This window comes from Saccopteryx bilineata, chromosome 1 (genome assembly GCF_036850765.1).
Source record: "Saccopteryx bilineata isolate mSacBil1 chromosome 1, mSacBil1_pri_phased_curated, whole genome shotgun sequence".
NCBI lineage: Eukaryota > Metazoa > Chordata > Mammalia > Chiroptera > Emballonuridae > Saccopteryx > Saccopteryx bilineata.
The window spans coordinates 364,908,406-364,935,757 of NC_089490.1; the positions used below are offsets into that span (position 1 = coordinate 364,908,406).

Sequence of the window (27,352 nt, forward strand, 5' to 3'; positions counted from 1 at the left end):
AACAGAGAGTACAGTATAATAAATCCCCATGTAACCATCATCCAGCTTCAGCAATTCCAGTTCAAGGCCACTTTTATTTCATCCACTTCCTTCACCCACTTCTCTGCCCTCATCCCAGACTATTCTGAAGCAAATCCAAACTATCATACCATTTCACTATAAATATATGACTTTTTAATAATGGTTCCTGCTGTTAGATCTCACAATAAGAGGAAAAATACTGGTATGTACTAATTCGAGAGGTGTGCTTATCTATTTTCTCTTTCTTAAAATTTCTGCCAAGAGCAGAGAGGAGGCTGGAGTTGCAAAATGGTAAAAGATAACATATGCTAAGTAGAATACACAGTTCAGTTCTAGATTAATGTGGGCCTATTTCTTCAAAATATGATGAGTTTTTAAAAAATAACAGTTAAAATAGGCAAGAGAATCTATAACCTCAATAGGTCATTCCTTCAATTTACTCAAATCCACAGCTACCTCTCAGACACAGCTTTCCTAGAGCCCAGCCCTGCAGAATACAAAATGGTTCAACATTTTATACATTTAAGATTTCTGAACCCGGAAGTTGTATCTTAATTGTCTACGATTGGTTTCCGCATACACCTCATCAAAACAAGTACATATGCTGAGAGGTGGCTTTTAAACTATGTTCTACTTACTTGCCGAAGTTATTCGGGGTAATTAAATCAAAGCCAAGGCAATGAAAAATGTTCAAGACAGAATGGAAAAGTCTTTTGATGTACAAAGTTGGATTATCCAAGAAAACAATGGACTTCAGAGGATAAACTATCTTAAAACAAAGAGGGCAGAAGAAAACATGTCTTCTGTATTGTCTCCAGTGGTTTAGATACTTCAAAAATAGAGCCTGACCAGGTGGTGGCGCAGTGGATAGAGCGTTGGACTGGGATGCGGAAGACCCAGGTTCGAGACCCCAAGGTCCCCAGCTTGAGTGTGGGCTCATCTGGTTTGAGCAAAAGCCCACCAGCTTGAACCCAGCAAGGGGTTACTCGGTCTCCTGAAGGCCCGCGGTCAAGGCACATATGAGAAAGCAATCAATGAACAACTAAGGTGTTGCAATGAAAAACTAATGATTGATGCTTCTCATCTCTCTCCGTTCCTGTCTGTCTGTCCCTGTCTATCCCTCTCTCTGACTCACCATCTCTGTAAAAAATAAATAAATAAATAAATAAATAAATAAATAAAAAACAAAAAAAAAAAACTGGAGATGCACTGGTCTGGTACTGCCTTCCAACAGAACCATGTGCCATCATGAAAAAAAAAAAAAAAAAAAAAAAAAAAAAAAATAGAAGGACATATTTAACAAATGCTAACTCATGTTCCTCTTGTAATTTCTTCCCTCCTCTGCAAACCACGTGTCTCAACTTCACTTGCATATAAGATTCTAAATTTCATATTTATACGTTGGGAGAAAGCACCATTTCAAACTATTACTCTATTGAGGCAGGCTCTTAATTTTTTTGGTGAATTCTTTAGCTTGTTTAGCAATAAAAAATGTTTTAACATTACTCATTTTTTAAAAAATGATTTATTATAATTTATAGATTTACAAAGTTTTCAAACACATCAAAATATTATGAAAATAACTTCCCATAATGCATTTTCTCCTTCTGTAACTTACCCACTTTGAATGGCCATTTTCCCCTCAGATACCCAAGGTTTTTTTTTTAAAAGGTGTTCTTGGGAAAACAAAAAAGTGAAATTAACATGCACTGAGGTAACTATGACTAACAACTTGCAGTATTATGTTTATGGGGCTATTTGCATCTTAACCTTAAACTTCAAGAGCTAATAAGAGTGGTATTTTGGGCACCAGCTAATAGGCATGAGTAATTTCATCACTGCCTTTGAAATTTCATGTTAAACAGAGTCACGTTCAGCCTATGGATAAGGTTACCACTGAACACAACCAAATATACATAACCTAAACCTACCAATTACAATTTAATCAGTAAGACTTTAATTTTATGGTTCAAGTCTTTTCAGCAGGTACACTTACAATAAAACTATCTCCAAACTGAAAATTATATATCTCTTATCAACAACAGTTTTCCTGTATTTTATTAGCAAAAGTCACTCACAAAAAGAATACAAACTATGAGACAAGACAATGCTTTAACTAAAAAGATTTTGCAATAAGCTGGAAAGAGGTTGTACCAGGACAGAGGTTTAAAAAGCTGGTTTTGTTATTCATAACTAATACTATAAACTATTAAAAATTCCACTTTCAGTAACTGAAATAATGAAAACTGTATGCTTCCATTAAGTGTTCCTGGTTGAGACTCTGAATATATTTTATTAAGCAACATTATAAAGAATAACAAAAGTATGAGGGGAAAATCATATATATAGCACAGTTTGTAAAATACAGAAGTTATGAAATGCCCAGTCTTAGTTTTAAAAATCTGAATTTGTCCCTGGCCGGTTGGCTCAGTGGATAAGAGTGTTGGCTCAGCATGTGGATGTCCCGGGTTCAATTCCCGGTCAGGGCACCCATGAGAAGTGACTATCTGCTTCTCTTCCCCTCCCTCTGCCCTTTCTCTCTCTCTTCCCCTCTCACAGCCAGTGGCTCGAATGGTTCAAGTGTTGGCCCCAGGTGCTGAGGATAGCTCAGTTGATTCAAGCATTGGCCCCAGACAGGGGTTGCCAGGTGGCTCCTGGTCAGAGTGTATGCGGGAGTCTGTCTCTCTCTAACTCCCCTCCTCTCACTTAAAAAAAAAATCTGAATTCACTCAAATCATTTTCTGAAATTCAATCACTTGAATTATGATGAAAATACAAAAGTTGGCTAATGAACTTTTATCAAGATGTTAGCATTTATATCTTTATATGTACAACACTGAAAAAAATTGAGCTATAACAAAGCTAAATAACTGTTTTGAGTTACTAACTAGTGTGGAATCAACACAACTGTCACAAAATGGCAAAGATATGTGTACATATTGTGGCAAACTACAGACTGGCTGTCTAAAAGCCATTCACATCTCCCTTCTTTCTTGCCTTTTCCCGAAGCTAGAAAGAAAAAAGGTATTTGATTTCAAATACCTGCAGTTAGAAATGCCAGGCAACACAGTTCTGGGCAGGGAGGTCTGTCCTTCCCAAATAAAAAGGTAAAGACTTGCTAGGAGAAAGTCTCCTGGCCTTTTTCCTTTTCCTCCCTGAGTGTGGATGGAAGGAGCAGAGATGGCAGAGGCCCTTTAACCACAAGACAATAAACATGAATACAAAGGTCTACATGGCAGAACACCTGGATGTGAAAGGAACTAGGGGCCCTGAGCCACCCTATCAGGACTGGACTACCCACCTCTGGACTTCTTATTGAATAAGACACATAAAAGTATTGGATTAGCTATTATGGTATGGTTTTCCATAAGTGCAGCTGGATATACTTATAGTGGATACAAATATAAAATTCTCACATAGAAATCAAATTAAGAGTTATGAAAAAAAGTTCTCACCAACCCTTCAAATATTCTAAAAAAAGAACCTCAATGAAAAGCTTGTATTTTTGTTTTCTTTATCTGAAGACATATATCACATAACCAATACAAAACAAGGGGAGGGGTGTCTGATGGTGGTGAAACTGAAGATTCCAATACTAAATAAAGGTGAGATGAAGCTGGGGGAGGAGAAGGGCATGAGTGTAACACCAGACAATTATGACCTTATATATATAGGCTTTATCTAATACACCCTATATGTCGATTTCAACTGTCAGTTAAAAAAATAAAGTTTATTTCTTGGGCAGAGGAAATTATAATTCAGTTTTTAAGTCTGAACCTTTAAACTTGGGAAGCTTTCTTCTAGGTCACCAGCAATGGTCTTATCAACTTTATAAAGGATTTTAAGAAAGTCTTCCACCTGTGAGTCAAAGAAAAGAACCAAGTAAGTTCAAGTACAGGAGAAGGTGACTAAAGATGTATATTATTGGCGGGCTCTCCCGGGCGCACCCCCACGCCTTTCTTCCCTCTCAGGCATGCATCTTTACTTTTCTCTCCTAAACTCCAAGCGATCCCATGAGACTTGCAACCAGGGGCAACAGGCAGCAGCAGCTAGTCCCAGGTTACCCCCCGAAATCCTCTTCATGGCCCCCTTTCCCTGACTGTTCAGTGAGCAGACAGCAGCCCTGCCGTGGCTCATTTCTTCCCCACAACATGTTCAGGGAGTCAAAGCAGCCCTGTCTATGCTCTCTCCTGTTGCTTCTTCTACCCTATGCCCTTCCTTTGTTTCACTGTCCCCAGCTTTAATAAATGTACTATCAAAATAAAAACTTTAAAAAGATACTGATTATTGACTATAAAAATGCTCTAATCTGGTTTCTATATAGTCTAGCAGAAAAGAAATGATGATATATTCCCCGGTGACAACAGCAGCACTTCCTGGACTGTCCTTGGAAATGGTAAGGAGTGACTACCCATTACCGTTTTGTTTTGCTCTTAAACTAGTATGTATCCTCCCACTAACTTCCTTTTAGGGTCCATTCACGAAGTTTTATTTCCACCCTCCTTCCTGCCACAGCCCCTCACTCCCACATTCCATACTTCACTTGCCTAAAAAAGTTCCTATCTTGAAATTGCCTCAAAATGATAGCAAATGTGATATAATTCGAAGAACCAGAAAAACCTACTGACCATACCAATCTAAGAACCTTATTTTTTATTAATATATATGCTGTCCACCTTACACCAGAGAGTAGTACTATAAATTCAGTGTTGACTCCTTTCTCTTGAAGTCTGAACTGCTCCTCGGGCTAGTCCCAGGAATCATCCAGCAGTTATCTATCTGGCAAGGGTGTGAATTATATGCACAAATCTTTTTGAACAATGGCTTTGAAGAACAAGCATCTGTTTTAAAACGTTTTATCTAGTAACCCTCTGACCCTCATCCACCGATACCCACGCATACTCACCACAGGGCTATAGAAAGGAAGAAGGTTCTGGAATGCACAGGAACACTTCTGCTTGCTCAGCTGGCCCTCTTTCAGTCCTTTAGCAACAGTCTCCTAAAACAAAACAAAGAGATCCAAGGAAAGGAATATTTCTAAAGCTATAGCTGGTGAATAAATACAAATCCGTACAGTCCTAGTGAACCTATAGACATTTCAAATGCCCCACACCTCACCTGGCATCACTCCTCCTGTGTAGCCCAAACATGTGCTCCATCGCAGTCCTTACCTTAGTAAAGGGCACCACTACCCCCATCCACCCTGCTACACAAACCAAAAACTTAGGATACAGCCAAGACTTTTCTTCCTCCTCTGCTGCTGACCCCTTCCCCTAAGTGTTTAATTCTATTAAATCTCTCATCCCACCCCTCCTCTCCACCCACACTTCCATTGTTTAGGCTCCCATTTTTCTAATCACTCTTGAAGATTACAGCCACAAGAGTCTGCTTGGTCTCTGGGCCTTCAGCCTCAACTCTCTAATCTTCTCTCTTATTTTTGGAGTAATCTTTCTCAACAGATGTATCACCTTTAATGCTTAAAAAAATCTTTAGTTGCTCCTCAGTTTCCTTAAGATTAAGCTCAAACTCTAGGAAGTATGACATATAAGAATTTTCATGTCACATTTCTGCTTTAGTCTCAGCCCACATTCCTCCTATATGCCTATCACTTTGCCTAACCAGGTGGGTTGCGCAGGGGTAGAGCATCAGACTAGGATGCTGAGGACTCAGGTTTGAAATCCAGAGGTTGCCAGCTTGAGTGTGGGCTCATCTGGCTTGAATGTAGGCTCACCAGCTTGAGCACAGGGTTGTTGGCTTGAGCATGGGATCATAGATATGACTCCATGGTGGCTTGAGTTCAAGGTTGCTGACTAGAGCAAGGGGTCACTGGCTCAGCTGCAACCCCCCAGTCAAGGCACATATAGAAAGTAATCAATGAACAACTAAGGTGCGCAAGAACAAGTTGATGCTTCTCATCTCTCTCCCTTCCTGTCTGTCTGACCCTGTCTGCCCCCCCCCCCCCACTTAATAAGAAAAAGTGTATATATTAAGGAATATCGTCCTGGCCAGATAGCTCGATTGGTTAGAGTATCGTCCCAATACATCAAGGTTGCAGGTTCAACCCCCTGTCGGGGCACATATAAGAATCAACCAATGAATGCATAAGTAAGTGGAACAACAAATCAGTGTTTTTTTCTCTTTCTAAATCAATAAATTAAAAAAAAATTTTTTTAAGTTAAGAAACATCTATGTCCCTCACTCCCAAAAACACAAAAGCAACAGCAAATAATGGGAAAAATATTTGCAATGAATATGCAGAAAATACAGTATTACCCAAGGAATTCCATACAAATAATCAAATGATTCTATTTATAAAGCAGTAGACACAGCCAATATACAAATATATGAAAATATATTCAAACTCACCAATAATAAAAAATGCCAATCAAAATAAATCACAATTTAACCACCTCTTGGATTTTATTTGATATAAACTTATAATACCCAATAATAAGGATCAAATGAAATCAACATTTTCACAAATCAAAAGCCTTTTGGAAATATGTAGCCATAATGTCTCAGTCATATTCACGTTTATTATGTCAAACCTGGGAATCCAACTTCTGAAAACCCATGCTAAGGTAATAATCCCAATCTGGAAAAGGGAAGTAGTGTTGCAGGAAGCGATCCAACAGAGGACAGACACTCAACTCAATCAATAAAGGAGAATTTATTAAGCCAGTGGAGCACGTGAGGCTTGTAGCTCTAAAACACGGGCTCCCTGAAATTGATTTCCTTACAGGTTATCTACCTTTACAGTATCTAAGCAATGTGCATGTGATTTCTTTGTTTAAGGTTTCCCAGGACTCAAGGAGAGGGGAGGGAGTTTCGGTGGGGTGAACAAGGGGGAAGGGGTTCCGAGATCACTGGCCATAGTTACATACAGATGCTGCTATTCTTGTTTTGTATTGTAACTATGGGATATAGATAAGTTATCACTGGCTGACTCGGTTACCCCAGCTGGCTCCTTTCCCTCGTATTCTTTTCATTTCTTCCTTCTCAGGGAAGAGGGGGCCTGCCCCTCCTTCCACAGTAGGACAACTCACCAAAACAACAAATCAGCAGAATAACAGAAAGTTGTTTTAAGAAATAGTATTCTTGAAAAAGTTAGTGAATGTGAATATGTATTTAGTAATTATCATATTTCCCCATGTATAAGACACACCAGTCCCCCCACCCCCAAAAATTTAAGGTCTAAAAACTGGATGCATCTTATAAAGTGGGTGTGGCATTTCAAATGCCACCAATAGAACTGAGGACAAGGCAATATATGAAGACAGTGATTCGTCGTGAGACACAGATAAGGACAAGGTAATGGATGGGAGTTTTGACAGTTATGAGGTGTTGTATGACTTTTATGATGAATAAAACTTGAGTTCAATAACTTTATGTAATACATTTTTTTCCAAAATTAAGGTGTGTCTTATACCTGGGAGAGTCTTATACATGGGGAAATACAATATATTCACACATATTTTTCTCTAAAATATTTGGACAGAAAGAATATGCTCAAAGAAATAATATGCTAACAATCCTGAACATATTTATTTATTTTATTTTATTTTATTTATTTTTTTGCATTTTTCTGAAGCTGGAGACAGGGAGAGACAGTCAGACAGACTCCCGCATGCGCCCGACCGGGATCCACCCGGCACGCCCACCATGGGGTGATGCTCTGCCCACCAGGGGGCGATGCTCTGCCCATCCTGGGCGTCGCCATGTTGCTACCAGAGCCACTCTAGCGCCTGGGGCAGAGGCCAAGGAGCCATCCCCAGTGCCCAGGCCATCTTTGCTCCAATGGAGCCTCGGCTGCAGGAGGGGAAGAGAGAGACAGAGAGGAAGGTGCGGCGGAGGGGTGGAGAAGCAAATGGGCGCTTCTCCTGTGTGCCCTGGCCGGGAATCGAACCCAGGTCCTCCGCACGCTAGGCCGACGCTCTACCGCTGAGCCAACCGGCCAGGGTTATGAACATATTTAGAAAGATTATTCCTTAAAACAAGTTTACAATCAATTTTAAAAACTGATATTTTGGCATATTAGGTATTAAACAGGCTCTCAATAAAAATCTTTCAGTGAATTGATCTAGAATCAGGAAAAGTAGTATTTACAATGTAATGTAAAGTGAAAGCTAGCTACATGGACAGGTTATAAACATGTGAAAATACATACCTATATAAAAATATACCAAACCACATCAGTTGCTGGTTTAAGACTATAAGATTATGATTTTTTTTCTAGTTCCCCAAACTTATGTAATATAATTATACTACTTTTGCATTAAAAGAATAACAGTAATAATAAAGTTGGGAGCATTAAGAAATCCATATTTTCTTTTGCTGAAGAAAATAAAAAGTAAGACTTCTTTCTTACCTTTGTTAATACTTGAAAAATATTAGAAAGAAATTCACAGGAAATATCCTTTAAGATTTTCAAGTGGAAATCATCTTGGGTTAAATCAGAATTTTTAGTTTCGTCTGTGTTAGACTCAGCCGAGTTCTCTGGTTTCTTCTGACAATGTTCCATATTTTGTAAGACACGAATTAGGCTGTCAATGAGAGGAAGATCTATACAAATAAATCGAGAGGCATGAGATTAGCCAGTTAAATTTGTTTATTCATTCATCATTCATTCTTTAAAAACACCTGCTAGTGCTAGACATGGTATTTTAGACACAGCAGATATAGTGGTAAACAAGATGACCAAGGCCTCAGCCTTCAAAAGATGTTTTTATACTCTCAAATAAGCAAATGAATAAAGCAGGTCATTTCAGATTTTGGTAAATTCCATTAAGAAATTTAAAGGGGAATATAATAAAGTAGTTGACAAAGGAGGCTATCTGAAGAGGTGACTGAGTTGAGAACTGAAGAATAAGAATCAAGACCAGGGAAACATTTCAGAAAGAGGGAACAAGTGTAAAAGCCCCAAGCAGGACATGTCATGTAAGGTCTGAAGAACAAAAAGAACAGTGTGACTTAAGCTGAGTGACAAGGAGGGCACAAGATGAGTTTAGAAAGGTGGGCAAGAATCCTATCAAGTAGGGTCTTGGAGGCCATAGTAAGAAATGAATTTCAAACAAACTTTTATAAAACTCTTAGACAAAACTTTAAAATGTCATGTTTTTATTAAGTTAAAAAATATACCCTGGCCCGTCTGCTCAGTGGATAGAACATCAGCCCAGTGTGTGGATGTCTTCAGTTCAACCCCGTCAAGGCACACAGAAGAAATGATCATCTGCTTCTCTCTCTGCCTCTTCTATTCCTCTTTCCCTCCCGCAGCCAGGGGTTCAATTGGTTCAAGCATCAGGGTGCTGAGCATGGCTTGGTTGATGGGAGTGTTAACCTCAGGCACTAAAAATAGCTCCGTTGATTCAAGCATAGCCCCAGACAGGGGTTGCTGAATGGATCCCAATCAGGGTGCATGCGGGAGTCTGTATCACTATCTCCCCTCCTCTCAGTTAAAAAAAAAAAAAAAAAGACTATAATTTTACTATTCTTTTTTTTAAATTTAAGTGAGAGGAGGGGAGAATAGAGAGACCCCACATGTGCCTCCAACTGGGATCCACTGGCAACTGCCATCTGGGGCCAATGGTCCAACCAACCAAGTGATCCTAAGTGCCTAGGCCGATGCTTGAACCATTTGAGCCACTGGCTGCAAGAGGGGAGGAGAGAGAGATGGGGGATAGAGACAGGAAGAAAAGCAGATGGTTGCTTCTCCTGTGTGCCCTGACTGGGACTGAACCCAGGACTTCTGGATGCCAGGCTGACACTCTATTCACTGAGCAAACTGTCCAGGATTAGTATAATTTCTTAAAAGCAGAACCATCATTTTAATTATCCTGTAATAAAAAAAATGAACATAAAATTAAATTAAGCTCAGCCTCTAAACACATGTTACAGCATGACTATGCTAAAATATGTCTCAACTCTGCATCAATCAGTGATTTTTAACTTGGATTTCTGCTTAATAATTACAAAACAGGAAAAAAGTTTGCTATTGCACTGAATCAAGTATATTGATTTCTTTTTTAAATCCAACTTCATTTCCAAAGTTAGGTCTTTTATAGTGCATGAAAATAACATTTTTAAAAAGTTAGCAACCAGGAAAATCTTATCCTTTATCTCTCAACTCAAAGTCCCTCTCCAGAGCACCTCCCACCTGGCTGCTTCATCACAGTCCCCTTGGAGTCACCCCCACTCTTGTACTTGTGTCCTCACCAACTCACTCTAACACCCGATTCTTCACTCCATGATTTCCCTCCTCAATCACCTACACTATACAGCCTCTCTTCTCTCTTTCTCACCCCCAGTCATAACTCAGCAAAGCCCCTATTCAAGGCCTAGGACAGGATGAGGAAATGGGTGTTCATAAATGGCTTAAAGTTAAAGGAGTATCTTCACACTTTCTCATCCAATCATAAAAAAGCATACATGAAGTTCTGGGGAGAAGGGGGGACGATAAAGAACACCTTGTCCATGCCTCATCTGTAGTGATGCAGAGGATAAAGTATCGACCTGGAATGCTAAGGTCGCTGCTTCGAAACCCTGGGCTTGCCTGGTCAAGGTACATGTGGGAGTTGATGCTTCCTGCTCCTGCCCCCTTCTCTCCCTCTTTCTCCTTTCTATAAATGAATTTTAAAAAATATATAAAAAAAATAAAGAACATCTTGTCCAATAACATCGAGAAAGATGTGTTCCTAGTATAAAAACTCTGTATGATATTTAACAGAAAATGCATATATACAAGGAGGTTAGGACCACCAATGGGCTCAAAATCAACAGTTCCCTTCTGCTCCATTCAGAAATCACCACAAAGAAACAAAAAGAATGGGTAACAAATACTTGGATAATAGTAGGAGCCAGCTGAACCCCAAACACAAGGTAGCTGACGACAGTGTAAAATGCAGTGTAGATCAAGCAGGGTGCAGGAAGGAAAGAAAGGAGCATGAGGCTGCAGATCTCAGAAAGAGCCGGGAAAGTCCACTTCTCTAAGATGAAGCACATACTCTGAAGTGTAAATCCAGAATCCCTTGTTTGCAAGCAGGAACAGAGTATATGGTATGTTGGTTTTCCCTGGTATCCTGAGGAGCTAAGGAATAGGGGTCAAGGAGTAATTCCACAGACAAGCTATGTTGCAGGATGCAAATGGCAAGGGAAGAATGAAACTTTACTGTAGCTACTTCCCACCTGGAAAAAAAAGAGCTAGAAGGCTCACACACCAACTGCTGTTAGCCTGGGACACAGCCTTAGCTCCTCCCCTACATGAACTTCCTGCAGAAAGCTAGTCCAAGAAAAACTCAGTTCATTCAAAGATAAGTAAACAAAAAGAATGAGAATAAGAGCAACAGAAATATACTAAGAAGAAAACCAGGAAAAACAAAAACAAAAAAAATACTCACCTAAAATGTTGACATGAAGCTTATGAATGTTGAGATATACAGCCATGATTATTTTTTTAGCGAGAGTCAGAAAGAGAGAAGCATCAACTCATAGTTGTGTCAACTTTAGTTGTTCATTCATTGCTTCTCATAAGGGCTCCAGCTGAGCTAGTACCTCTTGCTCAAGCCAGAGACCTTGGGCTCAAGCCAGCGACCATGGTATCATGATGATGATCCCACATTTAAGCTGGGGACCCGCCACTCAAACTGACAAGCCCATGCTCAAGCCAGATGAGACCACGCTCAAGCCCAATGAGTCCGCGCTCAAGCCGGTGACCTTGAGGTTTTGAACCTGGAACCTCAGTGTCCCAGGTCGATGCTCTACCCACTGCACCACCATCAGTCAGGCATGTAGCAATGATATTTAAGACAGCACATAACCAAGTACAACGCAGGAGTGCAGACTGAGAAATCAAAGACCACAGGACAGGAAACCTGAGATGGTAGACCTCAAAGTTAAAAGAATTCAAAGCCACCAGAGAAAGGAGGGCAAAACTGGCCGCAGCACAGAGAACAGGCGCTGTGGAAGCACAAGGACGGATATGGAGGTCAGGGAGGTAAAAGCAATGAAAAGAAAGTTTGGTTGTTTTTTTTTTAATGAATATCTATGGAGGTCAGGAAAGGAGATCCCACATAAATAAAATTATAATCCTAGAAGAAGAAACACGATATAAAGAAACAAAACAGGCATCGAAAATGGTAATTCAGGAACAACAATCCTCTCCAATTTAAATTTGTAATTTAAAAGCACCAAGAAAAATTAAAAAGAAATAGTCAATAAAAACACATCTTTTAAAGTAATTAGATTTTAAGAATTTTAAAAAGAGGGGAATCTGTTATAATTATAAAGGTAACTACTAGACCAAAAATACGAACCTTCCAAAATGTTAGAACTACACACAAAAACAAAGCAAATAAATCATATGCCAAGACAATTAAATGTAATATACATAATGGAAAATATGACAGCATTCAGATCAAACATAACTACAATAATAATACATCTATATGAGTTTATTTATTCTATTAAAAAGAAATCAACACACGTAAAACAAAGTCTTTAGAAAGGTTAAATAAAAAATAGGCAAAGAGGCCCTGGCTGGTTGGCTCAGTGGTAGAGCGTCGGCCTGGCGTGCAGGAGTCCCGGGTTCGATTCCCAGCCAGGGCACACAGGAGAAGCGCCCATCTGCTTCTCCACCCCTCCCCCTCTCCTTCCTCTCTGTCTCTCTCTTCCCCTCCCGCAGCCAAGGCTCCACTGGAGCAAAGTTTGCCCGGGCGCTGAGGATGGCTCTGTGGCCTCTGCCTCAGGTGCTAGAATGGCTCTGATTGCGGCAGAGCAACGCCCCAAGATGGGCAGAGCATTGCCCCCTGGTGGGCATGCTGGGTGGATTCTGGTCGGGCGCATGTGGGAGTCTGTCTGACTGCCTCCCCGTTTCCAGCTTCGGAAAAATACAAAAAAAAAAAAAAAAAAAAAAAAAAGATAGGCAAAGAGAACAGTAGCAAATGCAAACAAAAGGAAAACAAGGGTTCGATCTTTATAGCTGATATAACATGATCCAAGACCAAAAAAAAAGCATTAAAAAGGACAAGGCAGGCAATTTATAATGTCTATATTCCATATAATATCACATCACTCACTAAGCAAACTACAAATGATAAAGAGAAAAAGACAAACATGTTAGTAGCAGTTAGAGATATTAACTTCCCTCTCATTTCATAATCAAGTCAAAAGAAGTAACCAAGGTTACAGAAGGCCTCAGCTCTATATTCATAAACTGCCTACTCAACCCTCCACCTGGACATCTAGGAGACACCTCAAACTTACTATGCTTAAAATAAGTCTTTCCTATTTCAGTAAATGGCAACTCTCTCGGACAAAAATGTCAGACATATCTTGATTTTTTCTTCCTACCCTCTTGTCTTGTCAGCAAATCCTGCTGGCACTGCCTAAAAATGATCAGAATCTATTTTTTCCCACCACCACCACTGTTACCACCTTAACCCAAGTTATTTCATCTCTTGTCTCAAGGTCACAGCAGCCTCCAAACTAGTCTCCCTTGTGTATTCTTGCATCCCTACATGTCTTATCAACACAGCCGCCAGAGGAAGCCTATTTTTTTTTTTTTTATGTTCAGTTGCTTTATTACTGCCCTTCCAAAACAAAGCAGTGACAGTGGGTGACGAAGTGACATAAAAATATGGAACGCTTCACGAATTTGCGTGTCATCCTTGCGCAGGGGCCATGCTAATCTTCTCTGTATCGTTCCAATTTTAGTATATGTGCTGCCGAAGCGAGCACGAGAGGAAGCCTATTCAAGTCAGCTTATGTCTCTCTATCCCCTGCTTAAAACCCTCACAAGTCCCTACCTCATTCAGAGTGAAAGGTAAAATCGGGTTCTCCACACTGTAGTCTGTTCCTCTCTGGTCCCATGAACTAACTACCCTTCTTCCCCATGTGAACCCACCCCAGCCACACAGACCTCACTGCCTTCCTCACACACACACACACAGGCACACTTCTGTTCAGGGCCTCTACCCTGCTGCACCCTCTGTCTGGAAGGCTTTTCTCCCCAAGTATTCACATCACTTATTTCATTATTTCCCTCAGGTCTGTACCCAATGTCACCCTCTCAGTGAGGTAACTTATCCATAAACATAGAAAAGACACTTGAAATTATTCAACACATGTCTTTTTTTAAAAAAATCTTAATTAAATGTAATACGTTAATATCTCCTTAAGTGACAAAACATAAATATCTTAAGCCCAAAACAGTATCATGATTAATGTTGAAACTAGACTCATTCCCAATAAAGTCAGGGAGAAGGTAAGTGTGTTTTCCACCACCATTACCACTTAACACCCATTAAGATAAGAGAAAGAAATCAGAGGCAGAAAGTGATAAAACCTATCTGACCTACACCCAAAGCAGTATCAGCTAAAGCCCAAGACTTCCACTGGAACAAGTATTACAAACAAGAGATGTCAGTAACATCACTGGATGCAAAATAAATATACAGAAATTAACAGCTTTCATATAGTCTAACAATAATCAATGGAAGAAAAAGGCATCATAGACAATGGCAATTCAAAAGATAAAATATTTAGAAGCAAACATAATAAGAAATATGAAAGATCTGTATGAACAAAGTCGCAAAACATTACCAAGGGACACAAAATAAGACTGGAACAAGAGGAAAGCACATGTTCTTGGATACTCTATAAATTTAACATAATCCCAATAAAAATATCAGGAAGGTTTTTGGGTTTTATTTTTGGAAGCTCTCAATCTAATTCAGTGAGAAACAAAAATAACAGTAAAAAACTCAGAGAAAAAGTAGAATAAAGGGGAACTAGTCTTCTAGGTATCAAAACATAAAGCCTTAATAATTAAAACACTGGGCCCTGGCATAAAGCCTTAATAATTAAAACACTGGGCCCTGGCCGGCTGGCTCAGTGGTAGAGTGTCGGCCTGGCGTGCAGAAGTCCCGGGTTCGATTCCCGGCCAGGGCACACAGGAGAAGCGCCCATCTGCTTCTCCACCCCTCCCCCTCTCCTTCCTCTCTGTCTCTCTCTTCCCCTCCCGCAGCCGAGGCTCCATTGGAGCAAAGATGGCCCAGGTGCTGGGGATGGCTCCTTGGCCTCTTCCCCAGGCGCTAGAATGGCTCTGGTTGCAACAGAGCGATGCCCCAGAGGGGCGGAGCATCGCCCCCTGGTGGGCAGAGCTTCGCCCCCTGGTGGGCGCGCCGGGTGGATCCCGGTCGGGCGCATGTGGGAGTCTGTCTGTCTCTCCCCTTTCTAGCTTCAGAAAAATACAAAAAAAAAAAAAAAAATTAAAACACTGATACATGAATACAGCAATGGAACTGAATAAAATATACAGGGATATTCAAAACATAGTAATCATGAAATTTCAAGTCAATGTGAATAAACTGGTTCTTCCACTAAATGATGTTGAGGTAACTGGCTAGCCAACTGGAAAAAAGCTGAACCCATACCTCACATGTAACACCAGAATCCTAGATAGATCATGGATTTAATTGTAGTCATAAAAATCATTCTATGAAAGACCATTACTTTATATAAAAAATATTCATTTAATATATTTTTTAAAGATTTTATTTATTGATTTGAGACACAGAGAGAAAGGCAGGAGAGAGGGTGGTTGGTGAGGAGTAGGAAGCATCAACTTATTGCTTCTGGTATACGCCCTGACCGGGCAAGCCCAGGGTTTCAAAGCAGCGACCTCAGCATTCCAGGTCGACACTTCATCCACCGTGCCACCATAGGTCAGGCTCATTTTATATTTCTAAATGAAAAAAAAAGTTGCCTAAGGGACCCTGGCCAGGTAGGTGAGTTGATTAAAGCATCATCCCAATGCATCAAAGTTCTGGGATTGATTCTTGGTCAGAGCACATAAAGAAACAACCAATGAATGCCTAAGTGAGTGGAACAACAGGTCAATGTTTCACTCTCCTTCCTCTTCCCCTCTCTCTAAAAATACAAACAAACAAACAAAAGAAAAACAACGCTGTCCAAAATGCAGGACTTAAAACTATATATAACCTGACATATGGTAGCACAGTGGACAGGGCATCAACCTGGAATGCTGAAGTCACAGGTTCAAAACCCCAGGTCTGCCTGGTCAAGACATGAGAAGCAACTACTATGAGTTGACACTTCCCACTCCTTTCCCCTTTCTCTTCTCTCTTTCTCCACTCTCTAAAATTAATAAATAAAATTAAATTTAAAAAAAACTATATATACATGTGAATGAATAGTAAGTATCTCTAAATGGCAGGAATACAAGTACTCTTTTTCTTTTCATAAATGTCGCATTTTTTTTACTGCAAATGTAATCAGGAGAATAAAAAGAAAAAATAGGAGAAAGAAACAAAATGAACAACACAAAGCTGGGCTTTAAAATGTGACAGACTAGAATTTAAATCAGTGAACTCAAAATGATACTTGCCTTTTTCTATCTTGAGATACTCCTGTTCAACCTGTGAGGCATAGATGGCAGAAAGTACTGAGAACACAGAGGCCAGCACTGTTTTCTGTTCCTGAAGTATGATGGGTGGATCATCAGCCTGGCAGAATTCATGGCAGACCAGGTCAAAAAGTAAATTCCAAGTGTCTTTTCCAGTATCAGGACACTGTACTTAATAAAATGATAAAGAAAGTAGTATTTTAAAAACAGAAAACAATCAAATGAGTAAATATAGTGCTTCCTCATATAACAACTTACCAATTGCTTGAATTCCATCATCCACTGTGGTAAGGAGCTGTAAGATATGCATGTAAACATCAAGTCCTTCCAGATTTTCAGAACTAAATACAAAAAACCAAAATCATTGTACCAACAGCTTTACTGGCTATAGGACTGCATTCATTCATTCAGCAAATACTCATCACTCTGTACTAGTCATTGCCCAAGGTGTTAAGAAAAAAGAGAACAGGACAAAGTCTCTCTGCTCACCAGAGCTTACACTCTAACAGAGAAATCAGTCAAAAACAAACAAGTATTCTGTATTATAATCAACACAAACAAGAAAAGAAAAAGTCTTTTTTACTTCATCCCATTAAAGCAACAATGCAGAAACCTATTAGATGACACTTTATCATTCTGGGTTACTTGAATTATCAGGACAAAAAAAGTGACAGACTTCATAGAATGAATGATTCACTGCACCAAGCATCGACAATAATGAAGTTCTTAAAATTTCACAGGATAATCTTAGTTCCTTAGTTCAGAATACTAAAACCATGTTAAATAAAATTTTTGTGTTCAATAGTCTGGATTCCCAGAAACTCACAATCTTAGTTCTTCAATCAAACAATCATGTAAAAAAAAATACTAAACTATTAAAAGATGGTTCAGCAAATTATTTAGTACCTACTATTTTCAGATACTACGTTAGGGGCCAAGGAAAGAGAGATGTATAAGACATTGTTCCTACCTTCATTAGGTTTATAATCTAAATGAGAAAACGATAATTAAGGGCTAATAACAAAGTGTTAAGATCGTAATGCTAGAAGATGTCCAAGGTATTAAAGGAACACACAGTGAGCAGACTTCATTTAGTTTGGAGAGTCAGGAAAAGTATCTTAAGAGAAATGTTATTTATGCAGAAAGAAATGTTTGAGGTACAAGAGACATGGTATGCAAAGGCCTTGAGAGTTTAGTTTCGTTGAAGAAATAAGGGAAATTTCTTATGGTTGAGACTCAGAGTACAAAGAATAAGGATGGAGAAGCTCTGTGCAGGATCATATAAGTCATGTCTTTATTTTATTTAACATTTTGTACTGATTTTAGAGAGAGACAAGAAATATAGACCTGTTTCTGTATGTGCCCTGACCACCAGGGATCAAACCAGCAACCTCTGTGCTTCAGGATGAAGCTCTAACTAACCAAGCTATCGGCCAGGGCAAGCCATGTTTTTAACCCTCTGAGTAGTACGAATGTTCATGTACATCCTCGTGCCTCCTGACCATCCAGAGTACGACCATACATGTGTAAGGCAACATTAAAAAAAGGCAAATGTATGTTCTTCTTGTTTCCATAAATTGGTTATCAAACAAACATGATTTTAAGTCAATAAAACTGTAACTGGAACTAATTTCATTTTTGGAAAAAAAACTCACTCCCGGGGGTCAGTGAGCATGAGAAAAACTCACTACTCAAAGGGTTAAAAATCCTTATCCTAAGACAGGCAATTAGAGTCTGAAACCTGAACGTGAGATGATCACTGTGTGCTCTAGTCTAGGCTTGGAAGGAGCACGCCTTGAAGCAGGGAACTCGGGTGAGAACGCTGCAGTCACCCAGGTGAGAGTCAGTAGCCTGACGGTGGCACGGACGGGACGGGAGCCACAAACAGTCAGGAACAGGCGTGGAGGCTGACTGGCCACGGGAAAGAGTGGGATGGGGAAGCCAGCAACAGCTTTCACTTCTTCCGTTATCCAAACGGGATAATGATTTTATCATTTACTGAGATGGAGAACGCTGAAGAAGGTTTAGGGGAAACATGATGAAGTTAATCCTCACTTGTATAAAGGGCATAAATTAATGGGCTTTAATATGGGTTACTGAGCACTAAGAATGCACAACTGACCATTACACAAATCAATTCATAAATTAATTTTCTAGTCACTAACAATAAAATTTCAATAACCTACAAAATCTAGTAATCACTTTTATTAAGATATCAGAGCCCAAAAGTCAGTCACGTATCCAAGACGTAGCGCGCGCGCGCACACACACACACACACACACACACACAAGAAGAAAACAAATATCTGTCATTAACTGAAGTTGTTAAATGTTCAATGAAAAACAAAGCATAAAAAATCCTATCTATTTGGTTTAAGTTACACAAAATTACACAAGATTTTAAGACACTAATGATAATTTAATGCTAACAATAGCCTACAGCTAAGTCATATGAGAACAGGTACTTTGTAACCATCAATGATTCTTGCACAGACCAAATATTCTGTCACCACAAATATCAGTAGTGAATCAAACCTGACCACGATCAGCTGTGTGCTATTCAACCGGCCAAAAGGAAATTAAGATGACTTATATCTACGGATACTTCTAGAAAGTGGATTTTCCCAGAACATTTTGTACGAAAGAGCTCACCTACCGTACTTGCTTGGCAGCCTCAAGCACACAGGGCACAATTCGAAACACTCGCTGCTCTTCAGAATCTTCCTGGGGTTGGTCTAGAGGCTGAACAGCCCCATTTCTAATCCATTCCAGCATTAGCTTCTCATCCAAATCAAAGAGCTTGTCCACAACCTCCCCCACCTTCACCAGCAGGTCAACTGCAGAGAACAAAACATACTAAAATGAGAAACAAAATTTTAAATGTAGTAATGTTAATCAAAATTCCTAAAGCTATATATTTATTCCAAGAAAGCCAATCTTGCCAAGGCATTATTTATTCTAGGAGAAATAAGTTTGCTTCCTTTGCTTGGGAGTTTAAGAAGAAAATTTAAATCTGTTTTTAAGTAATTTTTTTTTCAATTACAGCTGACATACAATAATTAGTTTTAGGTGTACAACACAGAAATTAGATATTTATAAATCTTACAAAGTGATCACACCGCTAAATCTAGCACCCACTGACATGATATAAGAAATTTTTTATCTTGAAATACTTTCTCACCTTACTCTTAGCCTTTAGGTGACATCCACAAATAATTATCTGGTTTCCTAACAATAAAATATAATCAAAACATTTTTTTTTTCTAGATTACATGGTGACTTACCATTTGTTGAACTTGACATGATGAAGCAAATGCTATCATAAATAGCTGGATGTTCCTGGATTCTTTCAACCCAGACACTGGCCACTTCTGTCTGGGAAAGGCATGTAAGCAGCAACCTACATGATAAATGTGAGCTTGATATCTATCTTCCAAAAACAGTAAAGAAAATTCAAGAATAAAGAATTAACTCTATTTTCCTAGTCTCCCTTCTGGGTGAGTATATAAAATTCATAAAAAGAGGAAAACATACCTGCTTGTTTCCAGCAGAGTAGGGGGGTCTGAATCATACAAACAGTGCAATAATACCTGGCTACAAAAACAAAATAGTTAAACCAATATGCATCCATTCCCTCATTTTAAAGATCAAAGTAGAGTTCTCATTTAATTTTTTAAACATTTTGATTGTGAAGTAAAGCATATATATGTAAAAGCCAGTAATATAGATCTACACTAAATGATTAACTATAAAGCAAACACTAATAATTCCAAGAAACAGGACAGTGCTGCACCTCACAGCCCGTGTGCCCCTTCCAAATCACAATTTGTTCCCACGGAGAAATGACTACCCTGACTTTCCAGCAATCATTTATTTACTTAACTCTATAGTTTTATTATTTATTTTGGTTTTGAACTTTAAATGAAAATAAATTATATTCCATGTATTTTTGTTTAGTTCTTTTGACATGTGTTTAAGATCTACCCATGGTGTTTCTGCAATTGTTGTTCTTTCTCTGCTGCACAACATGCCACTGTACGAATATAAGAGTGTATTCTTCTAGCCTACTACTGATGGACACGAGGGTGATTCCAATTTGGGGCTATTCCAAGCAATGCTCCTATAGTACCTTCTGTATGAGTATCCTGATATATGTGTGCATGGTTTCTCTTGCTATGTACATGCTAATGGCATTGCTGATTTATACCTATCTTCCCACTTGACTAGGTAATGCCCAACTGTTCCAAAGTGGTTGAACAAATTCATAACCCATCAATGTAAACTATTCCATAATAATTTTAAGATAAGTATTTATTGAATTTATAAAACAGGTCTCAGATTTTTTATAGGGACCAATAGAGACCAAACACAGTCCTGAGTCATTTACTCCATGAACAGTTACAAATTACTGAGGAGTAAATACCTAGTATTTCTGAGTCTCCCCACACCTAGAAGAGGTAATCCACCACCTGTTATACTATTTGAATCCTGTGATAAACTCTACAGCACCAACTGACAATAACCACCCAAGACAGTTTTCTTAAACTATCGTAGGCACAAATTTCTTTGAGATTCTAATTAACAACCATAAACCCTTTGCCTAGAATATAAATTCACTCACAAAATTTAGCATACAATTCCAGGGTGCTCTCAAATCTCTTAACCACCAGAAATTCCACTATTAAAAAACCCTTTGCCCCAAATTTTCCTGCATGGAGAAGACAACTAGGCTCCAAGTAGAAGTACGAAAGCCTTTGAATCAGAGGCAACCCTGTATCTTCCACTCTCTCGGCAGGTCCCACACCCAGTCTAAGTCCGAGTTCCCAGGGCAACTGCTTTAGACTCTAGTCAGGTGCTCCATCTCTAAGCTCTGCCTCACTGGTTCTTATCCTATCTGCTTTACCACCTACTGACAATTTAGGCCCCTTTGCTATGGACTGAAATTTTGACTCGTCCATGCGTACACGAACGCTCCTAACTACCATCAACACACAATGAAGTTCCTGAAGAGTGAGCATCAGAAGAAAGGAAGAACTACATTCATAGTATTTTTCCTATCTCCCCTGTATATCAGGAGTTCCTCAGGGATATAAAATATATATAAACCTATTTCTTAAAAAATATATAATTATTATATAACAACACTTACCCAAGATTTTTATTACCGCTGATGGACACACATATCTCCTGGAAACAGGCCATATTACCTAAAATTCCCACACAGATTTCCTGTCAAATCAAATTTCACAGGTCACAATGGCTCTGTGCTGAAAGACATATACAGGAATAAACACTTGAAGAAAAACTTTCACTGAGCCATAGGAAACAGAACGGCAGACAGCATATAGAAGGATACTGCCCGCACCCTCATCTTGACAATCTCAGTGTCTGGTAAGGGATGAAAGGCAGGAGAAAACGAAAGATCAAAGGCAGGCACAAGTCACGGGAGAAGAAACTTATGGATAAACTGGGTCTTAAATGATTGGAAGGATTTAGATATGCAAATAAGAAAGGCATTCAAATGAGGGGCAAAGTACCAGGAAAGGCAAAAAGGGAATACTGTACATGCTGATAAAATGGTCAGTAAAGAAAGCATCCTGGCTGCTGCACCAAGCGAGAGCCAGCGTGAGATAGACACAGCAGGTAAAAGGAGCAGGATTATGGCCCTAAATGCCATGAAGAGTTTAGATTTAATTTAGGAGGTTATGCGGGGCCATGAAGGTCCTCATGGAGAGGACAACATACTGCAATGATCTTGTATAAAGATCACTCTGGCGGCAAAATGCATAGTGCACAATAGTGAAGGAACTTTGCTTCCCCCCTCCCCCCGAAGCTGGAAACGGGGAGAGAGAGTCAGACAGACTCCCGCATGCGCCCGACCGGGATCCACCAGGCACGCCCACCAGGGGCGAAGCTCTGCCCACCAGGGGGCGATACTCTGCCCCTCCGGGGCGTCGCTCTGCCGCAACCAGAGCCACTCTAGCGCCTGGGGCAGAGGCCAAGGAGCCATCCCCAGCACCCAGGCCATCTTTGCTTCAATGGAGCCTTGGCTGCGGGAGGGGAAGAGAGAGACAGAGAGGAAGGGGGGGGGGGGGGTGGAGAAGCAAATGGGCGCTTTTCCTATGTGCCCTGGCCGGGAATCCAACCCAGGTCCCCCGCACGCCAGGCCGATGCTCTACCGCTGAGCCAACCGGCCAGGGCTGAAGGAACTTTAAAAGAAGTTAATAACCTTAGTAGTAACCCCTAATATTTATTTTGCACTTACTATGCCCAGGCACTATTCTAAGCACTTTCCATGTATCATTTTTTATCATTTATGAAGTAGGTACTATGATTATCCCCATTCTCAGATGAGGAAACTAAAACACAGAGAAGTTAAGCAATTTGCCAACGTCCCCAACTAGGAGAACAGCAGAGCTCCAGGGCCCAGGCATTTGACCACTATAACACACTGTATCTCAGTGGTCATGGTGCAAGATGAGGGTGGTGACGGCAGGCAAGGAATGGGATAAAGCTGGCTGAAAAAGACTCCAGGTGAAAGCAAAATCATGTGATGGGGGTAAAGGGGGAAAGCAGTTAAACACGGCTCCTAGGTTTCAAATTGCTTCATTTCTTTAGTAGGAGGTATTGGTCCCATTGACAGAAAAATTGAAAAGAAAGCATAGGAAAAGACACCATGAGTTCAGCTAGGGTTGAGTCTCCAAGCTTGCTAGAACATAGGAATTACTTATAGAGCATGTTAAAAATATACAGATTTTTGAATCCCATCTCAGAACTATTCAATCAGAATCTACAGGGCAGGACCTGGGAAGCTAGTGTTTACCAAGCACACCATGTGATTTTTATGATCAGATATGTATGATAATCACTGAGTTAAGATATACAGAATTTTGCCAGACCAGGCGGTGGCGCAGTGGATAGAGCATCAGACTGGAATGCCGAGAACCCAGGTTCGAGACCCCGAGGTTGCCAGCTTGAGTGCGGGCTCATCTGGTTTGAGCAAAGCTCACCAGCTTGGACCCAAGGTCACTGGCTCAAGCAAGGGGTTACTCAGTCTGCTGAAGGCCCACGGTCAAGGCACATATGAGAAAGCAATCAACGAACAACTAAGGTGTCACAATGCGCAATGAAAAACTAATGATTGATGCTTCTCATCTCTCCATTCCTGTCTGTCTGTCCCTATTTATCCCTCTCTCTGTCTCTGTAAAAAAAAAAAAAAAGAAGATATGCAGAATTTCAATTTGGAAAATGCAGCATGCAAATATAGAGCGAGTGCCTGAAAAGTGTTGGAGATATGGCCCAGACATCAGAAGGGAGGCCACAGCTTTGATCCCACGGGTACAGATTTGCAACTGAATGGTATAAAGAGTAGATGAGCTCACTAAATAAATTAGTATTGAAAAACAAGAAATGTGGGTCTATACCTTAGGAGTCCACACTCAACATGCATCAAGAAAAGAAAAAATCCAATAAAAGTGACAGGGAAGTGACTGAAGAATAGACCAGGAGGGTAGGTGGTACCAAAGCTACAGGAGTTGAGTTTAAATAAAATGTGGGTGATCAAGCGTTGATAAAAGGTGAGCAGAAGGTTGGGGCAGAAAGGAAACGTACAGTTCCCTCACAAACAAAAAGGGAATAACTGAACTTCCAATCAAAGACTAAGTTTCTCAGGCTTGGGCTGCTCACTGGAATGAATACCTGGGAGACTCTAAAGGCTGCCTGGAGCCTCCCACTTTGAGACTCTGTTTCAACTGATCTGATATGGCCTGACTCAGGACTTTTAAAAGTTCCCAATGGCAAGGTTTCTCAATGTGGGTCCTGGCCCAGAGCACTAACATCACTTGGGAACATGTTTGAAATCCTCAATCCTACCCCAAAACTACTGGATCAGCAATTCTAGGGGTGCGCCCAGTAGTGGGTGATTCTGGGACATGCTGAAGTTTGAGAGTCTATGCATGTCCTGGGTGATTCTAATGTGTAGTCAAGGGTAAGAATCACTGCTACAGACAGGCCAGAGCTTACAGACATACAGCATGATATGACTAATTCCTAAAAGTTGCCACTTCTGACATGTTTATTTTCTTTAAGTACTAATCATGAATCAATATATTTAAATTAGAAAAATCATATAACTATCAAATATATTAATATAATAACCCAAAGAAAAGTGGTTTAGCGGTTCATCAGGCCCCAATTCAGAAGGAGCTCTGTACTAATAAAAAAATTTTTTTTTTTTTTGTGGCAGAGAGAATCAGAGAGAGGGACAGATAGGAAGGGAGAGAGATGAGAAGCATCAATCATTAGCTTTTCGTTGAGACACCTTAGTTGTTCATTGATTGCTTTCTCATAGGTACCTTGACCGTGGGGCTACAGCAGACTGAGTAACCCCTTGCTCAAAGCAGAAACCTTGGGTCCAAGCTGGTGAGCTTTGCTCAAACCAGATGAGCCCGTGCTCAAGCTGGCAACCTCGGGGTCTCGAACCTGGGTCCTCCTAGTCCGACACTCTATCCACTGTGCCACCACCTGGTCAGGCCTAAATAAAATTTAATTCAACATTCAATTTGTAAAAACATGCTATAGAATTCTCCACTTCGTAACTTCAGAGAGAGACAATACAGTACAATGGTTATACTGAAAGACAGTCTAGGCTCAAACTCCAGCTCTATTCTTTTCTAGTTCTAAAACCTTAGACAAATTTCTTAAGCTGAGACCTCGTTCTTTTATTTATTTATAAAGTATAGATTAATGCTTACCTCTCAGAGTAATAAAACTAAATACTCATTTCAGAGCAGCTATTCATAATTATAATTATTTAATAGATACTTATTAGTCATCTACAACATGCATAACACATAGCAACCTAAATGGCACTAAAGCACAATTATTACACAGAACACAGATAAAGCATAAATGAGAAACATAGATAATTACTTGGGGAGTTTATTATGAACAATGGCCACTGAGAGCTTACTTATTTGGAAGGCTTGGAAGAAAAGTACCACCTTGGATAGTAGAGACGAGCACTGAGAGGGATGGAAGGTATACAAAGGGAGGCACAGAGATGGTGATGATCATAGGTGCTGATGAGATGAGGAGACAGGCCTTGCTACATTAGAAGGCCATCCGGAGGGTAGATTTTATGTAAGAAAGATGAATTAGATTCAGACTATGGACGGTGTTAAGTAAAAGGCAGAGTTTAGAATGAAAGTTTTAAGCAATGGACGGTTTTGTTGTTTTTGTTTTTAGCAAGAGAGAGAGACAGAGAGGTAGAGACAGACAAGAAGGGAGAGAGATGAGAAGCATCAATTCTTCACTGCAGTATAGTTGTTCACTGATGGTTTTCTCATATGTGCCTTGACCAGAGGGCTGCAGCCGAGCCAGTCACGCCTTCCTCAAGCCAGCGACTCTGCGCTCAAGCTGGTGAGCCTGCGCTCAAGCCAGCAACCTTGGGGTTTCAAATCTAGATCCTCTGCATCCCAGGTTGACGCTCTATTCACTGCACCACCACCTGATCAGGCAGCAATGGATTTTATGAATAAAAAAGAGCAATAAACAGAAATGGGAGATTCAGGCACTCACTGTTCCCTATTCTACCACATATTAGTGTTATAACTAGCATCAGTTATGCTCACTTAAAAGTATTAATCTCCCTGGTCCAGCCCAAACCTATAATTCTGGGACTAATAATTTTAAATAGCATATTACATAGTGCCTGGTAATGTTCAATAAGCATTTGCAGACTGATTTGTAGCCAGTTAAGAAAATTAAAGTGAGAAAAATGAAAGACTATCCAGCATTAGCTGCTGTTATTGCTCCAAGGAGAAAGCTATAAAAATGTACATACTGGGAGGGGTACAAAGAAAACTAGATAGAAGGTGACGGAGGACAATCTCTCTTTGGGTGATGGATATGCAACAGAATTGAATGACAAGATAACCTGGACATGTTTTCTTTGAATATATGTACCCTGATTTATTGATGTCACCCCATTAAAATAAAAATTTATTTATTAAAAAAAATGTACATACTTACTCTTAATCGAGGACATTTGGATTTGGCCAATACTCCCATAAATATGTCAGGTGCATTAAATTCTTGGAGAAATAAAGCCACATCCTAAAAATAAAAATAATTATTTTGGATGTTGAATATTCCTCTTTAAACCCATAACTTAGGCAACTGTAAGGCACAAAGAGAAAAAGTTAGGAATTGTATCAATAAATAAATGTAATGTTAGAAAATCTTGGCAATTTCTGGTCCCAAGGCAATGGAACAATTCCATAAATAAATCTAGAATAATTGTGATATTCCAGGGAGTTCTCCCCTTTTTTCCGCCTTGAATATTAGCATTAATGATCTTTCTATCCACCAGGAATTAAATTATCCAAACACACTTCCTGATTGCCAGCTATCATGCTGGGAGCTGGGAATAAGGAAAAAGTAAAACTCTTAATTCCGCTCTTCTAAGAGCTTAACACATAATAGGGGAACTAGGTGAAAACTCCTACTAGGTTACACCCAAAATCAGATCTTGTTCCTTCGGAATCCTCAAATCCTCAACAGAAATTAATTTTGATCACAGTGTAACTGCAGCAGCTTCACACTTGGTTCCCAGGGCCTGGCCTAGTCCATAGCACCTAACAGGACACACCACCCAGGTAAAGAAATCTGGAATGGTCACGTGACCCAATCTTGGTAGAAATGTGGGCCCCAAAACTAAATCAGTTTGCTGAAATTAGGGAAAACCTAAGTAAATGAAAAGATATAACCTGTTTATGGGTCAAGAGACTCATTATTGTTAATTTTTCAATCCTTCCTTTACATGTTCCATAAATTCAACTCAGGATTTTTGTAGAAACTGACAAGTTGATTCTAAAATTCATATGGAAATAAAAAGGACCTATAACAACC

The 27,352-nt window shown here is 39.8% G+C and overlaps 1 protein-coding gene and 1 non-coding gene across 3 annotated transcripts in view; both read right to left on the reverse strand.

Moving 5' to 3' along the window:
- Positions 1-1,527: 1,527 nt before the first annotated feature.
- SAAL1 (serum amyloid A like 1) overlaps positions 1,528-27,352 on the reverse strand; it is a 28,629-nt gene continuing 2,804 nt past the window's right edge. Inside the window, exons 3-12 of one of the 2 annotated variants that reach the window (XM_066251068.1) lie at positions 26,474-26,557; positions 21,591-21,670; positions 19,976-20,035; positions 19,726-19,841; positions 19,098-19,278; positions 16,700-16,736; positions 16,424-16,607; positions 8,390-8,583; positions 4,928-5,020; positions 1,528-3,879 (exon numbers count right to left, since the gene is read on the reverse strand). In XM_066251068.1, coding sequence (XP_066107165.1) covers positions 3,787-3,879; positions 4,928-5,020; positions 8,390-8,583; positions 16,424-16,607; positions 16,700-16,736; positions 19,098-19,278; positions 19,726-19,841; positions 19,976-20,035; positions 21,591-21,670; positions 26,474-26,557 — 1,122 coding nt within the window. In that variant the 3' untranslated portion in view covers positions 1,528-3,786. Of the gene's footprint in view, positions 3,880-4,927; positions 5,021-8,389; positions 8,584-16,423; positions 16,613-16,699; positions 16,783-19,097; positions 19,279-19,725; positions 19,842-19,975; positions 20,036-21,590; positions 21,671-26,473; positions 26,558-27,352 lie in introns of both variants that reach the window. The other variant, XM_066251067.1, reaches the window with a different exon arrangement.
- Positions 13,646-13,752, reverse strand: LOC136321554 (U6 spliceosomal RNA). The gene has a single exon (XR_010728705.1). It is a non-coding gene; the product is annotated as a U6 spliceosomal RNA (small nuclear RNA).